This window comes from Anarrhichthys ocellatus, unplaced genomic scaffold, assembly GCF_004355925.1.
Source record: "Anarrhichthys ocellatus isolate YVR2014 unplaced genomic scaffold, GSC_Weel_1.0 scaffold16, whole genome shotgun sequence".
In the NCBI taxonomy this organism is placed as follows: Eukaryota; Metazoa; Chordata; class Actinopteri; order Perciformes; family Anarhichadidae; genus Anarrhichthys; species Anarrhichthys ocellatus.
The window spans coordinates 1,340,138-1,363,302 of record NW_022280046.1 but is presented as its reverse complement, the minus strand read 5'-3'; the positions used below and the strand labels follow the sequence as shown (position 1 = coordinate 1,363,302).

The window sequence follows — 23,165 nt, the reverse complement described above, 5'->3', positions numbered from 1 at the left end:
TACTGCAGTCACAAGAGATGTGTGTGTGTGCTACAGTGTATTCTGTCTTTGTATGACATGCTACTGTCAAACTAAACATGAAGACTGACTAGGAAAGGTTCATTGTTTAAAATCATTTTCTATTTTAGTGTAAAGACAGACTCTAAACAATAAAAAAAAACAAATGACAACACTTTGATTATTACATGAAAAATATGTTTTTGTTTATTGGGTTTGAAACATAGTGCCGCAGGTTCGGTGATCATTCATTTAAGGATGGTGTCAGAATTTGCTGCAGAGAGGAGAGAGAACAAGAGGGGAAAATATGTAAATAAGACATTTTGTGGAGATAATGTGAACAACAATAAAAGCTTTGTTTTGGTGACGAACAGGAACCTGTGTTACCTTCAGACAGTTGTTTGTAGATGCGCTCCTGCTCCTCTCTGACCACCTTCTCTGCCTCCTCAACCCTCTTCTCCTCCTCAGCAATGGGCTTTAGGTAATCTGGACAAGAACGACGCCACAAAAATGTATTTCTTTGAATGTGGACTTTTACTTTGCACATGAGCTGGGATTGGCTTAGGTTTACTGGACTAAATGAGACTTTTAAACATTTATATTACTTCACTTCTGTTTAAATGTTGCCCTTTAAGTTTGGACATTGACACTATGACACATTTGCGCATGCGCAGATATTGACTTACCAAACCTCTGTTTGCCATAGAACACGCCGATCAGCAGAGCAGACCATCTGGCCGTCTGAAATAAAAGTGATTCACAGGTGTTAACTGGTGAAACGGCTATGCCCAACCAGCTAACTGAGTGTTCATAGTATGTTGTTTAATATACCCAGTGCGATTGACCTCATTGGTGTGACTGTGTTAAAGACAACTGGCCGAGAAATATATCTACAGCTAGCAATAATAATCACGAACTTCACATCAGACAGATGTGGAAGATGCCTCGATTGTTAACCTCCAACTGTTTGTCTGGAGTAATGTTCAAGCCTGTCAATGTCATTGCTAGCATTAGCTAGCATGCTACTCTAGCAAGTAACATCAACGACAGTTCACCTGAAGATGCACGTATAGAGGAAAATTAGTTTATTCCCTTTAAATTGACACAATCCCAACGATGACATGCCATCTTCAGGGCAAATAATGTGTGTTATTATTACCTTGATGAGCGGCGACACTGCGACCGGAGGAACCATGTTGAAGCGAGGAAGTCGATCACTTCCGGACAGAGCGGAAGTGACTTCTTCTTCGCTTTTTTCTTGATATGAGAGGACAGTTTGAAACCTCCAGGGCTACGATTCACTGTTCACCAAACGTCATTCTGTAATGTAACATTTCCAGTGTTGTTTTTTCTTTACTTTTTACTTTTTCACTGCAACAATGGACTAAAGCAACAGACGATGACCGTTTCATAGTGGACTCACTAGCTTCACAAGGTAATGATGCCTAAACAGAATTAATAATACTTAAACATGAACATTAATTATATTTATTTGAGGCTGCAGCCTACATACCAATATCTAGTTTATATTACTCTATTATAAATGACTTAAAGGGAGTCACTAGGTTACGTTACAATAAGCCTCTCACATTAATAAATAAATAAAATCCTGTTCATACATGACAGCAGAATGCACCTTATCATTTATTATATGAGGCACTTTTATTTAGTTATATCAAAGCCATGCAGGTGCACTGCCAGGAAGTCTGACTCCCCCGGAAACAGCTCAAACACAATAAATAAATACATATACTAGATATACAGTATACTAGATGATTTCCTTAATTAATCAATTTATTTTTACAAAGCCCATTCAAGACCAATTCATTTTATTTTCATCGATTAATCAACTAATCATGTCAAAATAAGTGTACATTTAAAAAGCTGGGTAGATGTACCAATCATTGTTCTTTTGTTTTATCTTTAATCTTCACAGCGGATGACAAACTTGTACTTCAAATCCAAATCCCAGTATGAAGTTTGCTGTTGTTGTAGTTTCTGATGGCTGCCACTAGATGTCACCTCTACCCTTCTTACATACAAACTGCGCAGAGAAGTCATGATTGAGGAGTTGGAATTTCCTTGTTGAATGGGGAAAGCCAGTTTAAATTGTCTTAATTTAGCCTTACACACATCAAACACCTGCACACACATCACCCAAGTTCACAAGCATCACACCACAGTGTATGGTGCATGCTATTGTTAGATGTACTTATGGAACAGGAGCACTCTCTTTATAGCAGACATGCTCTTACTTTAAACAAAGGACAAACTAAGACGTGTAGAGAAAAGTCTAAATTGTATTTATGTTTTTCACAATTGTATGTACAGTGTTATAGAGGAACAGTCGTTTAGTCTACATGTTAAAACTTGAGACACCCGAGTTAGTTTGGGAGCACAGATAGCAATGGAATATACACACAGCATCATATCATGGACATTAACTAAAGACAAAATAACCAAGTAATGTTTACAACATATAGCTATTATTATAAAAATGCAAAACACAGTAGAAGGTTACATGTACACATACAGTGCTGTGGAGTTTCTGAAGGCAGACAGACATATGCAAATACTTTTCTAACAAACGTTTTCAACTTTACATGATATGCTGCAAGTAATATCCTCATCAAATTGTTTTGTTTTGTTGTTTTTGAGGAAACGAAACAAAAAAGAATCCAGATCTATGAATCAACCTCAGACTTGTCCAAATTATTCATCAATTATAATGCTGTTGAATAAATAATGAATGACAATTCTGTCTGATTATCAGGCGAACCAAACATTTTTTTCCAATGTATTATTAATAAACATAATAAATAACATGAACAATATCAGTGTAAAACAATAAACCCAGTTTAGGATGTTTCTAATCGTTGTCATAGATGCAATCTGAGAAGAAAATGTGATATTCATTTAAAATATATTTTTATATTGATTTAGGTCCACTGTCTGGATATTTATAAATTCATATGAAATGACGAAAGATTAGCTGTAAAACATACCATCTCCAATGTCATCGTAGATATCTCCATCGCTGTAAACAGAAAGGAAACGATCAGTACAGACAGCATATTGTCAAGTGTCTCTTTCTCGTGTGAATGTTCATGGTACTCACTTCATATCAATGTGGCCAGTCGATACGTAGCCAACTGTAAAACACACACGGACAATTTTGTGGCACAACGAATGGGGGAAAAAAAGCAACAGAGGAATCTTGAACACATGTTTTGATTTATTTTCTTTGCAAACACAAACAGTAACAAGCAGCAGCTACTCACGCTTGCCATCCTCGTTCCGACAGATCAGTTTGTTGTCCACGGCTTTAACAATGACGTCAAGTTTCTCTCCTGCTTTGACTGGAAGCTCTTTCACACTCCACTTCTTATTGAGAAGTGTCGGGCAGATGGTCACCTGGTACAGCATCTGTATCTCCCCTTCATACTGAAAGAGAAGGACATCATCAATATTGTGACTACAAAGATATTTTAATTTTACGTTCTTGATGACAGCACGTCGGCTTTTCATGTATGGCAAGCAAAAGTCAAACTTTAAATTAACTAGGATTATTATACTAACATGATAATGAATTTTGATTAAAAGTATTAATGCATTTAAATTAGGGAGCATTATAGAGCAGTTAAGTTTTTCAGCAGGTGAGATCTTGGTAACACTAATATAAATATGCTTAGAGACATAATAGAGCGACTAACTTTAAACTTTTTCCTGAACTCCTTCTCCTCTTTCTCAAACTTTTTCTGCTTCTTCGGGTCCATCTCTTCTGTCTTGCTTTTGCGTCTCAGATGTGGAAGGCTGGAGAACAAAAGCAAATGATTCTTTGGTTACTTCATATTTTTTGTCAACCAAAATATGTTTTCTGAGACTTCTGAAAAATACAAGAATCTAAATGATTGAGAAGGTTATTTAGTTTTAAAAATGGATGTACTTGTACCTGCTGATGGGAGGAGGGGGAGGCAGATTTTGAGAGTCAACATCATCGTATATATCCTCATTGATTGCTCCTTCTAGAAAACGCATGGAAGAAGAAGTCAGTAATTAGTAAAGCTGATATAAAAGGAAGTAATTTATGCATTTAGTACAAACATAACTTATTAGAGATAAAAGTGTAGAAGCAATGTTATTTAAACTGCTAACCACTACGAGTGGTTATAACAGACCAAATAAATGAAGTAAAATAAAAAAACAGTTGCTCTTAAATAGAGCAACATTGTGTTTTGTAGAGAAGAATAAAAATCACAAGATGTTTTCATTAAATTAATGAATTAAATTAAACATTGTAGTATTATCACAGCGAGCAATACCTGAATTCCCCTCTGCAGTAAACTGGCTGGGTGGAGGCACTCTGGCACAAGAGGAAAAAACAAAATCATTAAAATGTTACATCATTTATATCATCAACTAAAAGTAGGTTAATATGATTCAAAGCAGCCCAAATGAATAATCATATTCATGATTTACCACACAATATCTGAATTAGTAGGCCTATACTTGAAGGTGTTAGCAGATGCTGCCTTGATTTGTCTGATTACGTCAATAGTCGTACATCAATGTGAGGCATGCAAATAACTCGAGAAGATTAGTAAAATCACAGATAATCAGCTGGACTGATTGTAATCACAGAAACAACAGTAAATTAACATCCGTCGGTGTTATTCAGTAAGAGGGTAAGAGGTAGAGTGGCTGATCTGGGGAGAAAATCAACATTTAACAGCAACTGAGAGGAAATGTTTAGCCATTGAAAGGGGAGTGGCGGCTGAAAGATTAGGGATTAATAACAGTTGACAGTAGGTCTGTGATCAGTCTTACTACTGAGTGTATTTTACACTTTAGTGCTGTCAGTACGTCTGCTCCGCTCAAACATCCGCAGGAAGCTACGAGGCTTTGTAGAAGGAGACCTGGAGTCCAGAGGACTAGAGAGCCAACCAAGCATGAATAGACCTGCATTTCTTTCTCTAATCCATTTTCCTGTATCTCAAGCATATTGTACTGAAACACTCAATCACCATTTACCAATTTCTTGTAAATATACAAATCAGTTCCCACCTGACTTCCAGGTTTGAATCAAGAATATCATCATATATTTCTCCATCGTCATCTGGTAGCGGGGGCAGGACAACTACAGGACAACAGCGAATGCATTACATAATCGGTGACATGTTTTGTCTCAGGGAAGCAACCTTGACATCAGCTGTAACTGGTTATAATGGAATGAGTTATACAATTGCATGGTTTTAAGCATACCTCCTGGTCCTTTCATCCCACTGTAGAGAGAGAAGCATTTCAAGAAATGAGTCATTTCTCACTATAGATTGGAGAACATGTGGCAAACATGAACAGTCAAACTCCACTAGCAATGTTAAGTGTAACACGTTGATGTAGAGTTAGAATGTATAATTCCGTACCTTTTATCGGCAGAGACCACGTCGATGTCATCGTATACCTCGGGGTCGTACGCCTGCTGAGCTTGACGATTCTTCAGACTGTTGAAGTCAATTTCCACTGAAGTGGTCTTCACATAACCAACTGTTGGAAACAAAGAGTAAAATATTGGGTAGATTTATTTTCCCAAATTAGGATTAGAGATGTAATTGAAAGTCTTGTCCTGTATTCACAGATTGGACTGGAGGGATGTTATGGCAAAGATAAGTGAAGACAATGAGACCAACGAGGGATAAATATGTGAGCTTACTGGATCCGTCCTGCGTCCGTCCCAGCCACCTTCCCTCCGGGTTGCCCTGCACACGTATGATGTCAACACAGTCTCCCTGCTTCAGAGCCAGGTCGTTCTTACTGCTTCGGCAATCCACACGAGCCTTCCCCTGGTGGATGACCTCAATAGGGCCGACCAACTAACACACACAGCCGTGCACAAACGTATATGCAAACACACAAACACAAAGAAAATCAACAAAAATATTAGGTTGTTACATTTATTTATGACATGCTCTTGGCAGAATATTTGTCACTTTTTTATGCTCAGCTAAGCTAACCCCCTGCTGGGTCTAGCTACTTATTTAGTTGCTGTCTTGTTTACTCACTTTGAATTTCTTTCTGGCATCTTGCTCCTTCTTCTCACGTTCCTTGTGCTCTTTCTTCTCAGCCTCCAGTCGTTTTTTCTCCTCCTTCTCCTCTTTCTCCCTCTTCTTTTCTTGCTGTTGTCCAACCTCTTCCCTTTTGGGAACGAGAGAGAGTTGACAATGGGCAATAATTATAAACGTGAGGGATTGACACATGAACAAATCCACTCACTGGTTGACTACCAAGACGTTGTTAAGATTACAAACTCATTAACAAAGAGGACAGCCATATAAATGTCAACATGACTGATTGGCTGAAAGAGTTCAACTACGGATAAATACACATATACTAAATCGGATTCACAGACACGGTAGAATTAGTGAGATGTGGGATAAACAGGTAAAGATTTAATGAAGAACGCTCTCTCTCACCATCGTTCATCAAGATCCTCATACATCTCTCCGTCATCATCATCATCATCATCATCTTCCTCCTGGGCCTAAACAACGCATGAGTAAAAAAGAGCAAATAGAAATAAATTACTCTCATACATCATAACGTATGTATGTCACACTTCTGCAGACATTTAATGCACATTTTCTATATTTTAAAAGCTGAGCAGTAGTCTGCTTACTTTGAACATTTCAAAAATGACGCGCTGCACACCTCTAGTGTCTTTATGAGCACACATGCATGTTCTTATATGAGTATTCTTATGTATGTACGTTTGCATCTGCACGTGTGACTGTATGCATATTTGTATTTATGTAAAAGTAAATCAGCATGTCTCACCTTTGCCCTCAGACTTGGGTGACCTAAAGAGAAACAATTAATCAACATTACAAGATAATTTGATCCTTGTGCAATAGCTACGATCATCATGATCCGACTCATACTTCAGATCCGACTATTTTCACTCTGTTTAGTATTTTAGTAACATTCACAGAGAGTGGCTCAGACATTTTATCTTTTGATTCTAAATCATGTAAAACCAGTTACGTGTCACTCAATGAGAACTAAACTTGACTGTCTTGTATTGATAGAAATAAAAAAAACAACCTTTGCTTTAGCCATACAGTATATAATTTACATAACCATCCCAAATTAGCTACAAAAGATGGTAACAGTAATTAAACACTAACAAGATATGCTGACTAAAAACGTTCCTTTTACGTGTGTCTTGGATAAAGTACAAGGTTCAGCAGCCCTCCTCTGTCTTCCTGTGGTGCTATAAATATAAAAGCCTTGCCACATGTGATCATGACACATCACGTGTGATCAGATAGTGATGTTACTGGACCTGTAGATGATGGTAGAGGTGGAGGAGCTTTGCTAAATTCATCGACGTCATCATAGCATTCATCTTCCTGGGTCCTGAAAAACGTAGTCAGGATTTAGTTTTGAGTTAACTGGAGAAGCTTTCCCTAGAAAGCATACAGTGTATATATCTTTTGTAAGTGTGTTTGTGTGAGGTTTACATGGCTCCAGGGTGTCGGGGGGGCAGACTAGGAACTGCAGGCTGTGGGGGTTGAGTCGGGGTCACATGGTTGAGATGGTTACTGGGGTGAGAGGCCAGAGGAGTTGAGATGATGGGTTTCTTAAAGGCGCCAGGACCTGTAGCAAAACCACATGGTCCCAAAATAGAAAGCTTACTGCAAGTGTACAGATGAATAGATGGATAGATTTGTCAATCCTCAGAGAGTTAATTAGGATAGTTGCCCGCATGCAAAATGAAACCCCAAGTCGGACACGTCCCAACAAACAATATGTGACATTGTGAAAATACTCTATTACAAGTAAAAGTTGTGCATTCGAATTGAACTGTCAGAAAAATCTAGTAAAAGGTCTCAAAGTGGAAGTGCTCATAATGGAGAAGAATGGCCCATTTCTGTGTTTTTATATTAGCTGCAGCTGATTTTAACTACTTTATAAATAATTAAATTTTATAAGTAACTAGTGAACTAGAGTAAAAACTTTACAATGTTGCTCTAAAATGCAGGGAAGTTGAAGTATAGAGTAGCAAAACATGGTGCAAGTACCTTGAAATTGAACTATAGCACTTGAGTAAATGTAATTAAATCACAAACTATAGTTAACAAAACAAATATATAATAGAAATGTAGCATTAAATGTGTTATTTTTGGTCCAGTATTTGTCTGTGTTAAGACACATTTCAGCCACCAGCCATCCTTCTCCTCTGACTGGAAATTAATTCAGGTCGGGTGTGTGTTTAAAAACAGAGCCTCTCACTCGAAACTATCCCTTTTTGCAGGAACTTACTTCCTCATGTGGGGAAACAAACTCAGCTGTGAGAGCAGAGAGCGAGGGGGGAGGAGGAGAAAGGAGAAACTGGACAGGGAACTTGGCCGGGGGAAATAGAGGAACCGAGCGTGTTTCTGTGACTAAAGCAGCTGTACTGCAGCTTCTGTGAGACTTGCAGTCATTTTGCACGGAATAGACAAAATGCAAATTGAGCTGCTGTATGAACATATCTTAAAATGCAAAGAATAATTGACTTTGAAGTTATCATGCACGAGCAAAATAAACTCAAACAACTGCAGGTTACACATTGCTAACATCAGTAACACACCACATTAACTTGTGAAGCGAGTCGTTTTCACACTTCTGAAAAGCGTTCTGGAAGTCTGTCTGAAGTAGTGCTGCTTCTGACAGAGAGGAAATGCTCTTGAGACAACAATCAACCTCTTCACAGCAAGTGCCTTAAGCTTAAAGAGAGTTTTCATTATATGATTTTGAAACAAATTATGCTGAAAACATTTGCAGTGTTTGGTTTGCTGTATTTGTTGCTCACGGATTGGGAGCAGAGGGACAAAGACGTGAAATACCAAATGGAAAACGAATGCTGTGAATGCAGCTAAGTTGAAGTATTTCTGCCTGTGGGTTCACATATGTGTACCTGCTGCAGAATTACTCTGCTAAAACTCTTTTTTTTTTCCAGCTGTTTAAGTCAAGTCATTCCCCTGCCTTCCTGGTTATAAATTAGATATATGAAGGAGATTTATACCGAAAAGTAATAAAATGTATACGTTACTCTTCAAACCCTTTTATGATTCTCATTCCATTCGTAAAAGTTATAGGATATATTTAGTTAGTAAGTTAGTTCAGCTTTATTTACACTAGCCATGATTTTACTTGAATGAGGCCATATTTCTGAAATCACTGCAACCCCAAATTTTTAATTTTTCAGTTAAAAAATCTCCCAAAATGAAGGACATTATAGTGCGTCAAATAATTCTCCACAATTTAATTTTAGTGGAGAAAAACTACGTCATATCATATCAAATATCAGCCTTAAAGGTCATAAGAATCACAATCAACCTTTTCAGTCACACCTCGTCATCACACATTGTATGTAAACACCAGCACCGCAAGAGGGTTTAGTGTCTCTGACTTCAGTTCACTCCAGTTGTAAATTGTCTTCTGTCAGAAATCTCTTGTTTTTTTAGGTTGAAATCTTTACCAATTCATTAAGTAATGGTTTGGATTTTAACTTTATACTTCAGTGCTATATATCTATACTTAAAATCGACCTGTTGTAGAGCTCTTTATAGCCTGCAAGAGTAAAAGTAAGAACTGTTAGCTAAATGAAGAATGCTTGCTTGAGTTTATCTGTGGCACTTAACGTGTGATCACACATTTTTTGGATACTGAGTGTTTTACGCTCTTATTAGTTCGGCGGTGCCTCAGACTACACTTTAAAAAACTTTGCAAAATGCGACCGTGTAATGTTTTGCACCACAGTGACAATTGATTTAATTTGTGTAAATACTGTAACATATTCATTCACTGGATTGGTGGTTGTCTCCTCATTATGAGTAACTTTTTTTAATTAAGCCTTACTTACCATTATCAGAGGCCACAGCACCTCTTTTAAAGCTCTCCAGGTTGACTCTGGGGGGTCGGTTGGGCTTGGCGGGAGCAGGGCCCAAAGCTAAACTGTTGGTGAGGGGGTTTCGCTTGGGGCCTGAAGCTCCATCGCTGATATTGCTGCTCATCTGAGGAGAAAGGTTTTGAGGTTTTTTGATGCTAGGTTTTTTACTGGCTAGAAGTTTTGGAGGAGGGACGGAGTTAGAACTGAGGAGCGGTTTGTTGGCTCCGTCAGCTTTCCCGCCACTATCTGACTCCTTGTTGAAGTTATTCTGAGCACTCCTGAAGTTGGACGGGGGCTTAAAAGCGGAGTTTGGCAGAGGCGAAGGTTTGTTCGCAGTGTTTGGCAGAGGCGAAGGTTTGTTCGCAGTGTTTGGCAGAGGCGAAGGTTTGTTCGCAGTGTCCAGATGGCCTCCTGCCATCTCTTCATTTTGCTGCCGCAATTTTATAATGCTGCTCCTCGGTTTTTGTTGTAAACCTCTAGCGCTGTCTTCTTTCACCCAGCTGGGCTTGGAGTTAAATGCCGGAGACGGTTTAGGAAAGGCCGGTTTGGAGTCGGACAGAGTGGCGCTCGGAGAGGGCTTGTTGAGCGGGGGCTTCTGTAGAGGGCCCTTCGCTTCAGGAGCCTGCGAGAAAGGTGACTTCAAGGGTAGCTGCTGTTTATTGACAACAAAAGGTTTTGTGTTGGTGTCGTCCTGGTTGTTTCCAAACCTGCTTGCCAGGGCTTTAGCTTTGTTTGGTTCATGTGCCTCTACGTCGCTTTTAGATTTCAGAAAATTGGGTTTAGGAGTAATATTTATCGCACCGCCTGAGAGGCTATCGAGGACAGGTTTCTTCGTCTGTATGGTTGGGCCGGAGGAGAGGGTGGGATGCAGAGGTTGTTTGATGCATCCAGCCGGTGGAGAAGTCTCATCGATGCTCGTCCCAGCCGGTTGGAAGCGAGCCATCATGGCCTTTACATCCGCTTTCTTTTCCTGGAAAGAATAGAAGAGGACCAGAGAAGGAGTCAAATATCAGAATACATAACCAGAAGTGAAATTGATATTCGGATATTCTGTGCATGCCAGAGTACAAAAATGAATTCAGCCATTGATAGTCCTAAAACCGACACTGCTGTACAATTCAAAAGAGGAATAAAAGACAACAGAATGCACATAGACTGACATGAAAGTTCACATAGGAACAGAAAGTTGCACAACTTTTAAAATACCTTATTTGCTGTCAGGACATTTCCTTCTCTGATTTCCACTTGTGCAACTCTTGCTCTCTATCTCTGTTTTATCAATTTATCTGTTTGTTTGTCTCTTTTCTTGTTTGGCTCGTCCGTGTTAACACAAACCATGTCAAATACATATAGAACAACTTCACACACCGGTGTGGCTGAGGAGGTACAAGTTGCCATTAATCAGCCATTTAGTCGTTTTGAATTGTCCTTAAGAAAAATACACTGTACCCCGAATTAAGCAGACAGATAAAACTTAAACAACTCTTGAAAGCAAATTCTAATATGTTAATTATACAGTACTATAAAAAAGATTAACTGGTCACTGCTCGTTCCAGGTAGACAAAGAGCTTTATTGCTTTTCAGACCACAGTCCATGTTGACTTCCTGCCACATTCTCCAGTGTAGGTAAACAAAAGGTACTCTTTTCAAGTATTTACTGTGGAAGGCGAGGGCGAGAGATATTTACAATATGCCTGTTTTGAGGTTGAATGAACTTTAACGACTAAATGGTTTATCGTGTGTTGCAGGTTGATTGTTTATTACACTGAAAAGAAGTCCATAGAAATAAGTCTACAGTGTTGCTCTAGCTATGGCATGATTGGATAAGCCATTCAAACATCTGCAATCTGAAAGTGTCTGTCCAACAGCAGAATGACCAATATGCCCAAAATAGCAGGTTCGGTCAATTTCAGTCGTGCAGCTGCTTTACAAAGTGCCACAATGAACTGACCAAGTAGCAACCACACCTTTGGTAATAAGGCAGGTTTGACTGGAGTCAGCGCCATACAAGGAAGTGGAGATAAGAGCATGCTATTCCTACAGCGGAGCAGTTAAAGTGAGGGAAAACTGTGCAACGGAAAGAATAAATGAACTGCATGAACCTAAATGGGAAGTTGTACATCAGAGCTTAACAAAATATAACACCCAGCTAGAACGTTGTAAAAACATTGACATTGACACCAACCCATGTTGAGAGTAAAAAAAGAGGAGAAGAAGCTACAGTGTGTTATTGTAACTAGAATGATCCCAGTTTGATGGGTGATGATGTACAATGAATGGTTTTAGAAGTTTTCATTCCGCTGTGGAACATTGTCACTGTTTGATGGTGGTGAATGCATTCCCAAGCAGTGCAGCTAGTCACGGCGACTCTCTTCATGTTGGCCACTGCCAGCTTTGACTTACCAACCACTTCTCAAGCCAAGTGAGTTTCTGTATTTGGCCCTCAAAAACAAAAAGGCTTTGGGTGGAGTGTCACTTTAATGGTGCCAGTAACATCTTCTAGGGGTGGCATAATGAAATGAAGGGTGTCAACACGAAGCCTGACATGATGTGGCTGCATATGAAATCCGGCGAAAGTTCCCTCTGTTTCTTAACCACAGCAAACTCAAAATTACCCAATATGTTCTGTACCAGACATGTTGCAATTCCCACTTCTCTAAATGTTTGTGAGTTGCAGTTTTGTAAAAAGTTTACAATATTTAGCCAACACAGCACAACAGAACCACTATAGTGTAGCAAAGGTAGGATTTATTGCAGGGCTGTTGTATTAGACTGCATTAGTTTCAGATAGATAAGCTGGCAACTGACGGTACATTCTGGTTAAGCATATAGATTGATTCACCCAGTATTCGATCCATTGCTTCAGTGCAGGGTCACTTTTATTGTGTGTAAACTCATGGGGAGACGCGAGAACCATTGCTATGTTGGCCACAAAGACTACAGCCACTGGAGTGTTAGATGTTTAGCTATAGCTAGTTTCCCTGTTTTTTGCAACCATGAATAAAAAGGCTGTTGTCTGTACAGTTATCAATCACAAGGACATTTCTAGCCAAATGACCTGCTGAAAAAAGAAATGAGAGAAAGAGGTATTCTGGTCAAAGCAAAGAGGAACATTGATTTCTATTTCCAGTGAGATTAAAAGTGGAGGCCAACGTTGTCTTTCTCAATCTAGTTTACATGAAACCACAAAAAAAGCTACCCTAATGGTGACTCCTTTTTTACACATATTTATATGTGAAAAAAATGTAACAAAAACATATTCAATAATCTGATGGGTAAGTAAATTGCTACATTGACTTTGTAGTCCAAGTTCTGTCGAATGCAAGCTGACTATTTAAATATAATAGATCCTCTCTAATCATACATGCAGAAACTTGCTTAAACAAATGGCATCGTCAAATTCAAATGTACAAAAATGAATGGCTACTTGAGGGTGTATTTGCAAAGAAATACTCAATAATATCCATTCTTAATAGGCTATTTTACACATTAAGATTTCCAAAAAGCTTCTTTTTTTCCAATGACATTCCAGATTAATTCTAATATCTAAAAAGTAATTCATCTAAATAGTTTTACAGTTAGCTGACAGTTAAGTTGTACTCACCATGCTGAGGACAGCAATCCGAGGCGATGCTGCTTCGTCTGAACGGTTGGTGTAAAAAGTGTTGCAGAGTGTGTTTGTTCAGTGTATCTGTGTGAGTTTCTGTCGCTGTCGAAGAGAGAGACAGAGAGGTACCGAGATAAAGCGAATGACAAAGAGTGTGACAAAGCATTAAGTGTGTGACTCTGTGTTTGACTGTGGGGGTTTGGGGGGTGGACACTCCAGTTCTGTAAGCTACATTAGTAGACTACTTCCTCTCTCTGTAGTATGTGTGTGTTTTGTGAGGGTGTGAGTCTCACAGTCTCTGTTATCTGTGTGTTTTGATCTCATGGATTTGCCTATACCTGGCTAACTCCCTGCAGTTTCCCTCTGTGCTTAACAACTGATGCCCACTCACTCGGTGGAAGGGCCACTGGGAGACTTGTTCCTCTGCAACCGTATCAAACACTTTAAACACAGTTCAAATGTGACGAGTGATTTCACTCCACAAAAATGTGACGTGACTAAAAGCTACATAGCCACAATAAGCAACAACCACACTATAATAAAGAATTTGACCACATGTCTGCAAAACAACAAGACCAACAGTCGACAGCCGTGTGAGGCTGCACTTTGGCACAGTGGAGCTTTGAGCTACCAAGCAGAGCAACATAACCACAACCACAACGCTAACACTCTGAAGTTTAGCAGGTTAAATGTTTGCCGTGTTCACACTCCTATTCTTAGCATGCTAAGATTAGCTAATTAGCGCTAGATGATAAGTCAGTGGTTCGACAAATTCTGCAGCCTTCATCCTCTCAGGTCTAAAACTGTCTATACAAAGTGTCGTGGCAACCCTACATTAATAGTTGTGTGTGTATAGATTGCGATCAAATGTGAGCTAACTGTGGTCCATGCACTGTTTCTGGGTGTTGACTTTGTGGCCATTTTAGACTTGTCAAGCTTTGGTTCAGGATCAACATCCAGAATTGTCCCGTGTATTTTAAGGATTCTGGCCCTCAGACTGGTGTGAGCGACTGATTTGATCACCCTTATAGAGGCTGTAGAGTGTTTGAGTTGCTGCAGTGTTTATTTGTGACAGGGTTTTTACTTCGTGTGAAAGTTTTGCAATTAAAGGAAATCTTCTGTGGTCATTTGATATCTGATCAATTCAAAACTTTACGTTATCTTTTACAAGTAAATTAAACAACCAAATTCAAAAAATAAATTGGAACAACAAGAATGTACAAATTTGGTTTTAGGAAGTAAAATGTAAGTCAGAAATTGTAGCACCCTCAGACCTTTAGGTGTGCTTTGGGTCGCTGACAGCAAAGGTCAAGTCACTTTCATTATCAGACTCCACATAAACCTACTGTACCAAGGCTCACTACAGGTCGTTGTGTGCAGACTCTCACCACGATCTTACCATCATCCAAAACGCGACACAATGCAAACTTGATCGTTCCTGTTATTAGGGCAAGCTGCCAGATCGTCAGTCTGTCGCTTCAAAGATATTAGGAGCATCAATGCTTATTGTATTGTTATTGTAATGTTTTTGGATGTTGCTTGACCTACAATGCTCCGATGCTGATGCACGTGCAGAAACTCACATCCACATTTAGGCTTGTGTGTTGTTGATTGTCACGCAAATTCATTTCCCCTAAACTGAGGCTGCTTGTCTTCTCTTGATGATTTCACTGAGCATTGCTTTAGGATATTTGCATATTCACTATTTTCTCTAGTCTGCCTTGGTTGGTCTGTATGACCCTATAGTTGATGACTTTGCACATTTCAAAAATGTAGAAAACCAAAAAAAAAAACACGTTTCTGGGTATGTTTTTTCAACAACTGAAAGCTTTTGCAGAAAGGTTAAATTGTGCTTTTTTTACAGAACTATTACAAAAGAATGTCCAGCATCAATAACTCTTTGTTTTACTGACCCCGAGGTGTGGTGCAGCTCTTTAAAAAAACAGATGTTTAGCTCAGCATTAAGGAAAAGAACATCTGTTTTGTTTGAATACAATTTAAATTTTAGCATCACAACATTTTAACAGAGGGACTTTCCAATTTTATACTTTACACAGTGAATGTGTTTGAAAAAGAGTGGACAGAAGTGTTGCCAAAGAGCACAATCTGCTCGGCCTTGGATGGACTTTCTTCTTGTTAAACTGTTGCTGTAATCAGCCATCTTTTCATAAAAAAAGAAAAAGTTGAAGGGTGCACACATTCTTTCCCTTTTTGAGGTAAACAAATCAAATATCTTCTGCTTTTGAAATGTATTACTTGCAAACATAAAATATTCATCTTATCATTGTGAGTCTTTGAAGATGTGCGTCCTGGACCTGTAAGTCCTGAAGATGGGTTTTTTGGAGGTCTTTGTTTATGTGTGATGATCTATTTCATGTGTCATCTCAAGACATTTTTGTAGCTCATCTTCACTCCACTGCATCCTCTTTCTCCTTCTCTCTCTCATCATTCCTCTGACCGGCGATAGTACGTGTCGTCCGCCCCGTCTTCATCATAGCCAGGATAATGCCCCCCCTCGCTTCCTCCTGTCCCTCTGTCCTCAGGGCAGTGGATCCCCAGTCTCTTCTGCAGCTTCTCCTCCTGGAGGCGCTGCTCCATGGAGTCCACCAGGTCGTAGATGCTATCCAGGGACCACATGGGTGATGGGAACCACGCCTTGACATCGCTATCCTTCCCCACGACCAGCATGCTGTAGTATTCCTTACTGATCTTCAGCTGTTCTCTCAGATTGTTGACCATGTCACGGGATAACGGCTCAACTTCACTCTGACTGTGACCTGGTGAATTGTAAGTTGTGCACTTTATTAAACACTGTTGTAAGTTGATGTTTCCATCACCGTTTGGTGGACATAGACTGCTCCACATTACTGTGACTCACCATTTAGGGGAAACAGCTCAACAGTTCCTGATGCTTTGTCTCCAGTTCCAGTCACCTTCAACATGGCAAAGTGGCGAATACCTGAAGAAAAAACGAAAAATAAGTAGTGGGTAAATGTGAGCAACAAATAGCCAGTAGTGGAAGAAGTACTCCGAACATTTACTGAAGTAAAAGCAGCAATACTACAGTGTAGAAATTCTTTGTTACAAGTAAAAGTCCTTTATTCGATTTTTCCTTAAGTTAAACTACAAAAGAATTAGCATATAAATATACTAAAAATGCTCATTTTGCAGAATGCCCCAGTTTAGAATAGTATATATATTATTTTGAAGGATTATAATAATTGGTACATTAATTCTTAAGCATCATTTTAATGGTGCAGCTGGTAAAGGTAGAGCTAACTATTGTTTATCAATCTAAATCTGCAAAGTAAATGTAGTTCAGTAAAAAGTGTAATATTTCCCTTTTGAAATGTAGAGAGTTGAAGTATAAGGTACAGCATACAATGGAATTACTCAATATTTTACTTAAGCACAGTACTTAAGTAAATTACTTTATTGCTTTCCCCTTTCTGCAAATGACTGTCAGGTAGCATAATACAGTGTAGTTTAGTATAAATAAGAATATATTATAACATAAAAATGATGCATATTACATATATGACCAGTTTTTATAGTTATTATTTAATTCTACCCAATAAGTCAAACAAAGTGTTTGTTTAAAGGTCAGAGGGGAAACCTGACTCAGTTGTAACGTTTCCTTATTGCGCCAAAAACTGCAGCACAGACAGTTCTGCATTGTTCAGTAGATGTAAGTGTGGTGAGCTACTGACCCAGGTGACACTCCTGTCCACTGAGAGCAGAGACCTGCTGTTGGAAGGAGTAGTCGTCCTCAGAGGGAGCAGAGATGAGCAGCAGTCTCCTCTTAGACATGAACCTAAACATCAAGAGGAATAGCCATGTAAGTTTAAATGTATGCTACAAGTCAGCATTATGTGACATCAGGACATAAGAATGAGAACATTTTGTATATGATTTCTGAAGAGGCTGTTTGTCCCTATGTAGCATTAGTGGATAATGAGCACTGAATTACAGCACAGTACCTGAGCAGTGAGTTCTCAGCTCCAGGCTGTGGCTTGCCATTAGAGCAGGACGGAGGACTCCTCCTTTCTTTTTCTTTTTCGGAACGCCTTGAGGGAAAGTCGTCAATGTACTCGAACAGAGCAGGGCCTGACGGAGGAGCCTCAAAGACTTTCTAGGGGAATAATAAATGCTAATCAGGCAGAGCAAACACAGAGAGGCAAGTGTAGTCAAGTTAAGTGTACTTGTATTACATAGATTTATATAGATTTACATCAGGGGTTCGTAGCCTTACACAGCAAAAAAAAGAAAAGAACATTGTAAAAATACAGCAATGTCACTTGCTCAGTGACACATGATCAATTGGCTATTTTGTCAATCTCTTACTAAATGATGGTGGATTCTTTTAGATTTTCACAAACAATTGAAAGGATGGCACCACCTTTGTCCAACAAGCTTGAAGGAAATGTTGCCTCTTCTGTATTAGCTTGGCAGACGAGGTGAATATTCTCATCACTCTGAGCGCCTGTGAACTCAACTGCACTTCCAGGTGTGATCCTGAGTGAGAGTGGCGCTGAAGACAAGCATGCATGCTTACCAAACCCACATTAAAAGACAAAAGAACAAAGTGCAGAGGAGACCGTCTTACATTGGGTTTGATGTCGTAGTCTGTGACGGTCATGGAAAAGAGGTCAGAGGACGACAGGCCGAGCTCTGCTCTCAACAGAGAGATCAGGCCTGAATCTGAGAAATGATCTGATTGGTCACTGAGTTGAGGCTCCGACTCTGAAACACAAACAATATACGAATGAGTATGTCTGCATATACAGTTGTGTGAAAAAGTGTTTGCCCCTTCCTGATTTCTTATTTTTTTGCATGTTTGTCACACTTAAATGTTTCAGATCATCAAACAAATTTAAATATTAGACAAAGATAACGCAAGTAAACACAAAATGCAGTTTTTAAATGAAGGTTTTTATTATTAAGGGGGAAAAAAAATCCAAACCTACATGGCCCTGTGTGAAAAAGTGATTGCCCCCTAAACCTAATAACTGGTTGGGCCACCCTTAGCAGCAACAACTGCAATCAAGCATTTGCGATATCTGGCAATGAGTCTTTTACAGCGCTGTAGAGGAATTTTGGCACGCTCATCTTTGCAGAATTGTTGTAATTCAGCCACATTGGAGGGTTTTCGAGCACGAACCGCCTTTTTAAGGTCATGTCACAGCATCTCAATCGGATTCAGGTCGGGACTTTGACTAGGCCACTCCAAAGTCTTCATTTTGTTTTTCTTAAGCCATTCAGAGGTGGACTTGCTGGTGTGTTTTGGATCATTGTCCTGCTGCAGAACCCAAGTGCGCTTCAGCTTGAGGTCACGAACAGATGGCCGGACATTCTCCTTCGGGATTTTTTGGTAGACAGCAGAATTCATGGTTCCATTTACCACAGCAAGTCTTCCAGGTCCTGAAGCAGCAAAACAGCCCCAGACCATCACACTACCACCACCATATTTTACTGTTGGTATGATGTTCCTTTTCTGAAATGCCGTGTTACTTTTACGCCAGATGTAATGGGACAGACACCTTCCAAAAAGTTCAAATTTTGTCTCGTCAGTCCACAGAGTATTTTCCCAAAAGTCTTGGGGATCATCAAGACGTTTTCTGGCAAAACTGAGACGAGCCTTTATGTTCTTTTTGCTCAGCAGTGGTTTTCGTCTTGGAACTCTGCCATGCAGGCCATTTTTGCCCAGTCTCTTTCTTATGGTGGAGTCATGAACACTGACCTTAATTGAGGCAAGTGAGGCCTGCAGTTCTTTGGATGTTGTTCTGGGGTCTTTTGTGACCTCTTGGATGAGTCGTCGCTGCGCTCTTGGGGTAATTTTGGTCGGCCGGCCACTCCTGGGAAGGTTCACCACTGTTCCATGTTTTCGCCATTTGTGGATAATGGCTCTCACTCACTGTGGTTCGCTGGAGTCCCAAAGCTTTAGAAATGGCTTTGTAACCTTTTCCAGACTGATAGATCTCAATTACTTTACACAGGGCCATGTAGGTTTGGATTTTTTCCCCCCCTTAATAATAAAAACCTTCATTTAAAAACTGCATTTTGTGTTTACTTGTGTTATCTTTGTCTAATATTTAAATTTGTTTGATGATCTGAAACATTTAAGTGTGACGAACATGCAAAAAAATAAGAAATCAGGAAGGGGGCAAACACTTTTTCACACAACTGTAGATGTAAACATGTGTTATCAGTGAGCTCAAAGCAACCCTGTGGTTTTAGTGCTACAGCCTCAGACCATAGACTCTTGTTTTCTATTCAAACAGCTGCTGTTTCGCTGTTGGAAGTCAGAAATACCCACAGCATTTAAACACACCACAGCTCAATAACAAATATTGGCAACACAATTATAACAAGCAGTCTGCAGCTCAATTTTTGAAAAAATAAATTGAAGTAAAGAGGAAAAAGCTTGAAAAACACTATATATGATCCTTTTAACAACAAATGCGAGAGTGAAGAAATTCACTCTTTCAGACCGTTGTACTTGAATAAGACCTGTACTGCTATAACTATAGAAGCACCATATTTGCCTTTGATCACAACTTTTTGTTCGTAATATTCAAATATTACTTATATGTAAAAACAAATAGATCATATCTGCACAATATTCCTTGGATCACCCCTCGATAGAACCTAATCAAATATTATTAAATGCAAATTTCCAAACAGACAATATCATACACATGCACAAAAGTGTTCAAGCCCTCCTTACTGAGCTGGTGGTGTTGCAGCGTGAGCTTGGCGTCACTTCCCTCTCCCACAATGGTCGCCACAGTGATCTTCCTAATAGCGAGGTCGCAGTGTTGCTTCTCGCTGTCGTCTTTCTGCTGCATGTACAGTGTTGCGTCTCTGCTGGGCGTTGAGATCAACTAGCACCAGTGCGACACACAAACAGAAACATCACTCTGAATGGAGGATATAAGGTCCTGATCAGGTGCAGATATGTCTTAGGAGTCAAATGTTTTGCATGTGCTTTATAATGTGGATGTAGAGATAAAAGACTGAGAAAAAGAGACAGTTCTCACCATTAACCTTCTTGTCCCCTTTAAAGTGTTCAAAAACTCCGCCAGTGCCGTTTTATCCTTCTCACTGGGCTCCCTGTTGGACTTTTTACCTCTTCCTTTCCCTTTCTTCCCTTTTTTCCCTTTACCCTTTTTCTTGGATCTTTGTTTTTCCTGTGTGTCATCCTTTACATTCTGCTCTTTTTTATCTTCACTGTTTTCCCCTCCATTCCTTATCTTCCCTTCATCCACAGCGGAGACAGGCCTGCAGTAGAATAGAGAAAAAAAAGGACTTTGATGTTCATCCAGCTCTAAAAAAGCACTTCTGTCTGGTGTAAAGAGATGAGAAGGCATGACCAACCAGATGGGAACACAAAATCTAAGCAGGGCCTTAACATCCACACTCTTTTGTCTACTACAGTATGTTTGAAAAATGGACCAAAAATATGAAGATAGTACCTGTCTTTCTTCACTTCATCGTTACTCTTTGACACAGATGGAGGGCTGTGCACTCTTTCCTGTCCGTTAGAAGACGTCCGACCACCACTGCTTGAGCCCTTTCCCCTCGTGGACCCCGCGGCAGGCGCCTTACGGATAACATACCTCGACCGTCCACTCAGTATATCCTGGATTTTACTCTTCAGGGCAGCTTTTTTGTCCAGGGGAGGTTTTCTTTGTAATGCCACGACAGAAGTCACATTACCTCGCCTCTGAGGGATCAGTATCATCTTCTTTTTCATCTTTTTTCTTTTCATCACAACCTTCTTTTTAGTGGTTTTACACCTAAATTTAAAAAAAAAAACAGGATTTGTTTACATTTTTCCTACATAACTTCAATTAAAATATGTGCTATAGATTGGATAGCACACATTAACATCTTACACATCAACAACTCCTACAAACTGAAGATGAATTTTTAGAATGTGAGATGTGGGTCATTTCCCCTACAACAGCATGACTTTCAATTGAAAGTGCACTGACTGAACTTGTTATGTCTTTCCTCCATTCTCCATCAGTACAGTAAATGATACAGTGGTCTAATGGAACCTCAAGTTGGATCCTTTTCTGGTCATCTTCTCCAGCTTCCTCACGGGGAGCTGATCAATGAGCTCCAAAATCGCCTCAACACGGACCGGATAAGGGAAGCGCTCACTGACCCGCAGGTTCTTCTTCAGAACCAGCATGGTGAACCCTTGCTTCTGAAACAGTTGTTGCAGTATAAAAACTCAAGCGCAGGTACCCACAAAGGAGGAATAGACAAATTCAGAGAACATTTATAAAAAGAAATAATTCAAATGGGCTGCAACTTGTTTATATCTTGTTGTAAGACTAACTGGTTACCTGGCTGGTGAGCTCCAGGTAGTGCAGCAGTTTGCTAACTGTGTCAGGGTCCAGGCTCTCCACTGTGGCGTCTCCTTGGAAAGTTGTTTTCTGGATCCGACCTTCCATCATGGCATTCTGGATGATGGTGATGATGAATGTGTCTCTTTCTGCTAGACGGCAGTTCAGCCCTTTCTGAAAGAGAGAGGGAGAGACAAAGGAGTTACAGAAGAGATAGAAAAGATGCTGTTTTTAGTTAAATTACTTCAGAATATTTTCCCAAATGAAATGTAACAAATTTAAAAACAATCACCAAATGGTATAAATAAGTCAATACAGTACCTGTTCCATGTCTTCCAGCTGTTTCTCCATCATACGAAGATAGTGGTCATTGTGTGATGGGGCTGTTATCACCCACAGTCGCTTTTTACCTGGAGGAGAGAAGGGGTACTGTAAGTACTATACTGTAAGTAGGTAAACAGACAAGTAGGTACATCAGCTGATCAGTTAATTTGTCTTGCCTGCAAAGTCCGCCAGGAAATCCAGCTCCGGAGCCAGGCTCGATGAGGACTCTCCAACCCCTCTGTTGTCCGCATGATTTTCATTCAACCCCAACCCCTGCTCGATGCCCGGAGGGAGGTCTGAATAGTCTCCCCAGTCCCTCACGTTAGGGTCCAGCTGAACCTTGGGCTTGCTGCGACTGATGCCCGGCCAGGCGGCGAGCCAACCCGGGTAGCTGCAGAGAACAGCAAACAACAGCAGAGGCCAGTGTGAGTTATAGAAATGAAACATCCTTGCTGATATGGTTGAGTGGCTGGTTCGTTGATCAGCTGGAAGTGGTTAGCAGCTCACAAATCCTCCTCTGACTATAAAATACATTTGTGGTATCGTAGGCACCAGTGTTGCATCTGAAACAGACCAGATGGATTTGTGAGCTGTTTAAAAGTGATTTAAGAGTATAAAAGCTCCACAACGTCGATCACAAAAGTTGAGAAATCCCCAAGTTCAAACCCCCATTAAAGGCTGAAGAATTCTGTATCCTAAAAAAAACAGGTGGACCCAATCGGACATGACTCTCAAAGGTAAATGAACAGCAAAGACTGCAGGGATGTTAGCCTCTCTCACCAGCAGAGAGAGACTGACTGGGGAGACTTCCCTCTCCTTGCACACATGCGCTCCTGGTTCACATTATACTCCGGGTCCGTTGACAGGAAACTCAAAGAATTTTCTGGGACTTCAAAGCATTTTCTCTCTCTCTCTCTCTCTCTCTCTCTCTCTCTCTCTCTCTCTCTCT

At 39.9% G+C, this 23,165-nt stretch overlaps 3 protein-coding genes across 6 annotated transcripts; all 3 read right to left on the bottom strand.

Moving 5' to 3' along the window:
- Window positions 1–173: 173 nt before the first annotated feature.
- On the bottom strand, window positions 174–1,256 carry atp5mea (ATP synthase membrane subunit ea). Its single transcript, XM_031855943.1, has 4 exons — window positions 1,157–1,256; window positions 684–738; window positions 385–483; window positions 174–271 (listed from the first exon to the last, which is right to left on the bottom strand). The coding sequence occupies exons 1-4, from the start codon at window positions 1,190–1,192 to the stop codon at window positions 246–248; spliced, it is 216 nt and encodes a 71-aa protein (XP_031711803.1). The 5' UTR covers window positions 1,193–1,256; the 3' UTR covers window positions 174–245.
- A 1,023-nt stretch (window positions 1,257–2,279) lies between these two features.
- fyb1b (FYN binding protein 1 b) lies at window positions 2,280–13,734 on the bottom strand. Of its 3 annotated transcripts, XM_031855806.1 has the most exons (19): window positions 13,533–13,734; window positions 9,902–10,898; window positions 7,515–7,650; window positions 7,337–7,410; window positions 6,829–6,851; window positions 6,468–6,535; window positions 6,057–6,189; window positions 5,708–5,867; window positions 5,421–5,541; window positions 5,260–5,279; window positions 5,062–5,134; window positions 4,842–4,928; window positions 4,320–4,360; window positions 3,950–4,022; window positions 3,711–3,810; window positions 3,279–3,441; window positions 3,116–3,149; window positions 3,003–3,034; window positions 2,280–2,889 (listed from the first exon to the last, which is right to left on the bottom strand). In XM_031855806.1, exons 1-19 carry the CDS (start codon window positions 13,533–13,535, stop codon window positions 2,867–2,869), a joined length of 2,361 nt encoding a protein of 786 aa, XP_031711666.1. In that variant the 5' UTR covers window positions 13,536–13,734; the 3' UTR covers window positions 2,280–2,866. The 3 variants fall into 3 exon arrangements, 2 of the variants coding, with proteins under 2 accessions (XP_031711666.1, XP_031711667.1); XM_031855807.1 differs by lacking the exon at window positions 4,842–4,928; XR_004213058.1 differs by lacking the exons at window positions 2,280–2,889; window positions 3,003–3,034; window positions 3,116–3,149; window positions 3,279–3,441; window positions 3,711–3,810 and having other exon boundaries at window positions 3,998–4,022; window positions 4,825–4,928.
- A 2,237-nt stretch (window positions 13,735–15,971) lies between these two features.
- On the bottom strand, window positions 15,972–22,987 carry ccdc80l2 (coiled-coil domain containing 80 like 2). 2 transcript variants are annotated; one of them, XM_031855821.1, is made up of 12 exons: window positions 22,393–22,987; window positions 22,214–22,302; window positions 21,893–22,066; window positions 21,599–21,750; window positions 21,011–21,334; window positions 20,576–20,816; window positions 20,263–20,419; window positions 18,142–18,278; window positions 17,516–17,667; window positions 17,246–17,349; window positions 16,414–16,494; window positions 15,972–16,312 (listed from the first exon to the last, which is right to left on the bottom strand). In XM_031855821.1, the coding sequence occupies exons 1-12, from the start codon at window positions 22,661–22,663 to the stop codon at window positions 15,981–15,983; spliced, it is 2,214 nt and encodes a 737-aa protein (XP_031711681.1). In that variant the 5' UTR covers window positions 22,664–22,987; the 3' UTR covers window positions 15,972–15,980. The 2 variants fall into 2 exon arrangements, with proteins under 2 accessions (XP_031711681.1, XP_031711682.1); XM_031855822.1 differs by having other exon boundaries at window positions 21,599–21,747.
- Between the last annotated feature and the right edge of the window lie 178 nt (window positions 22,988–23,165).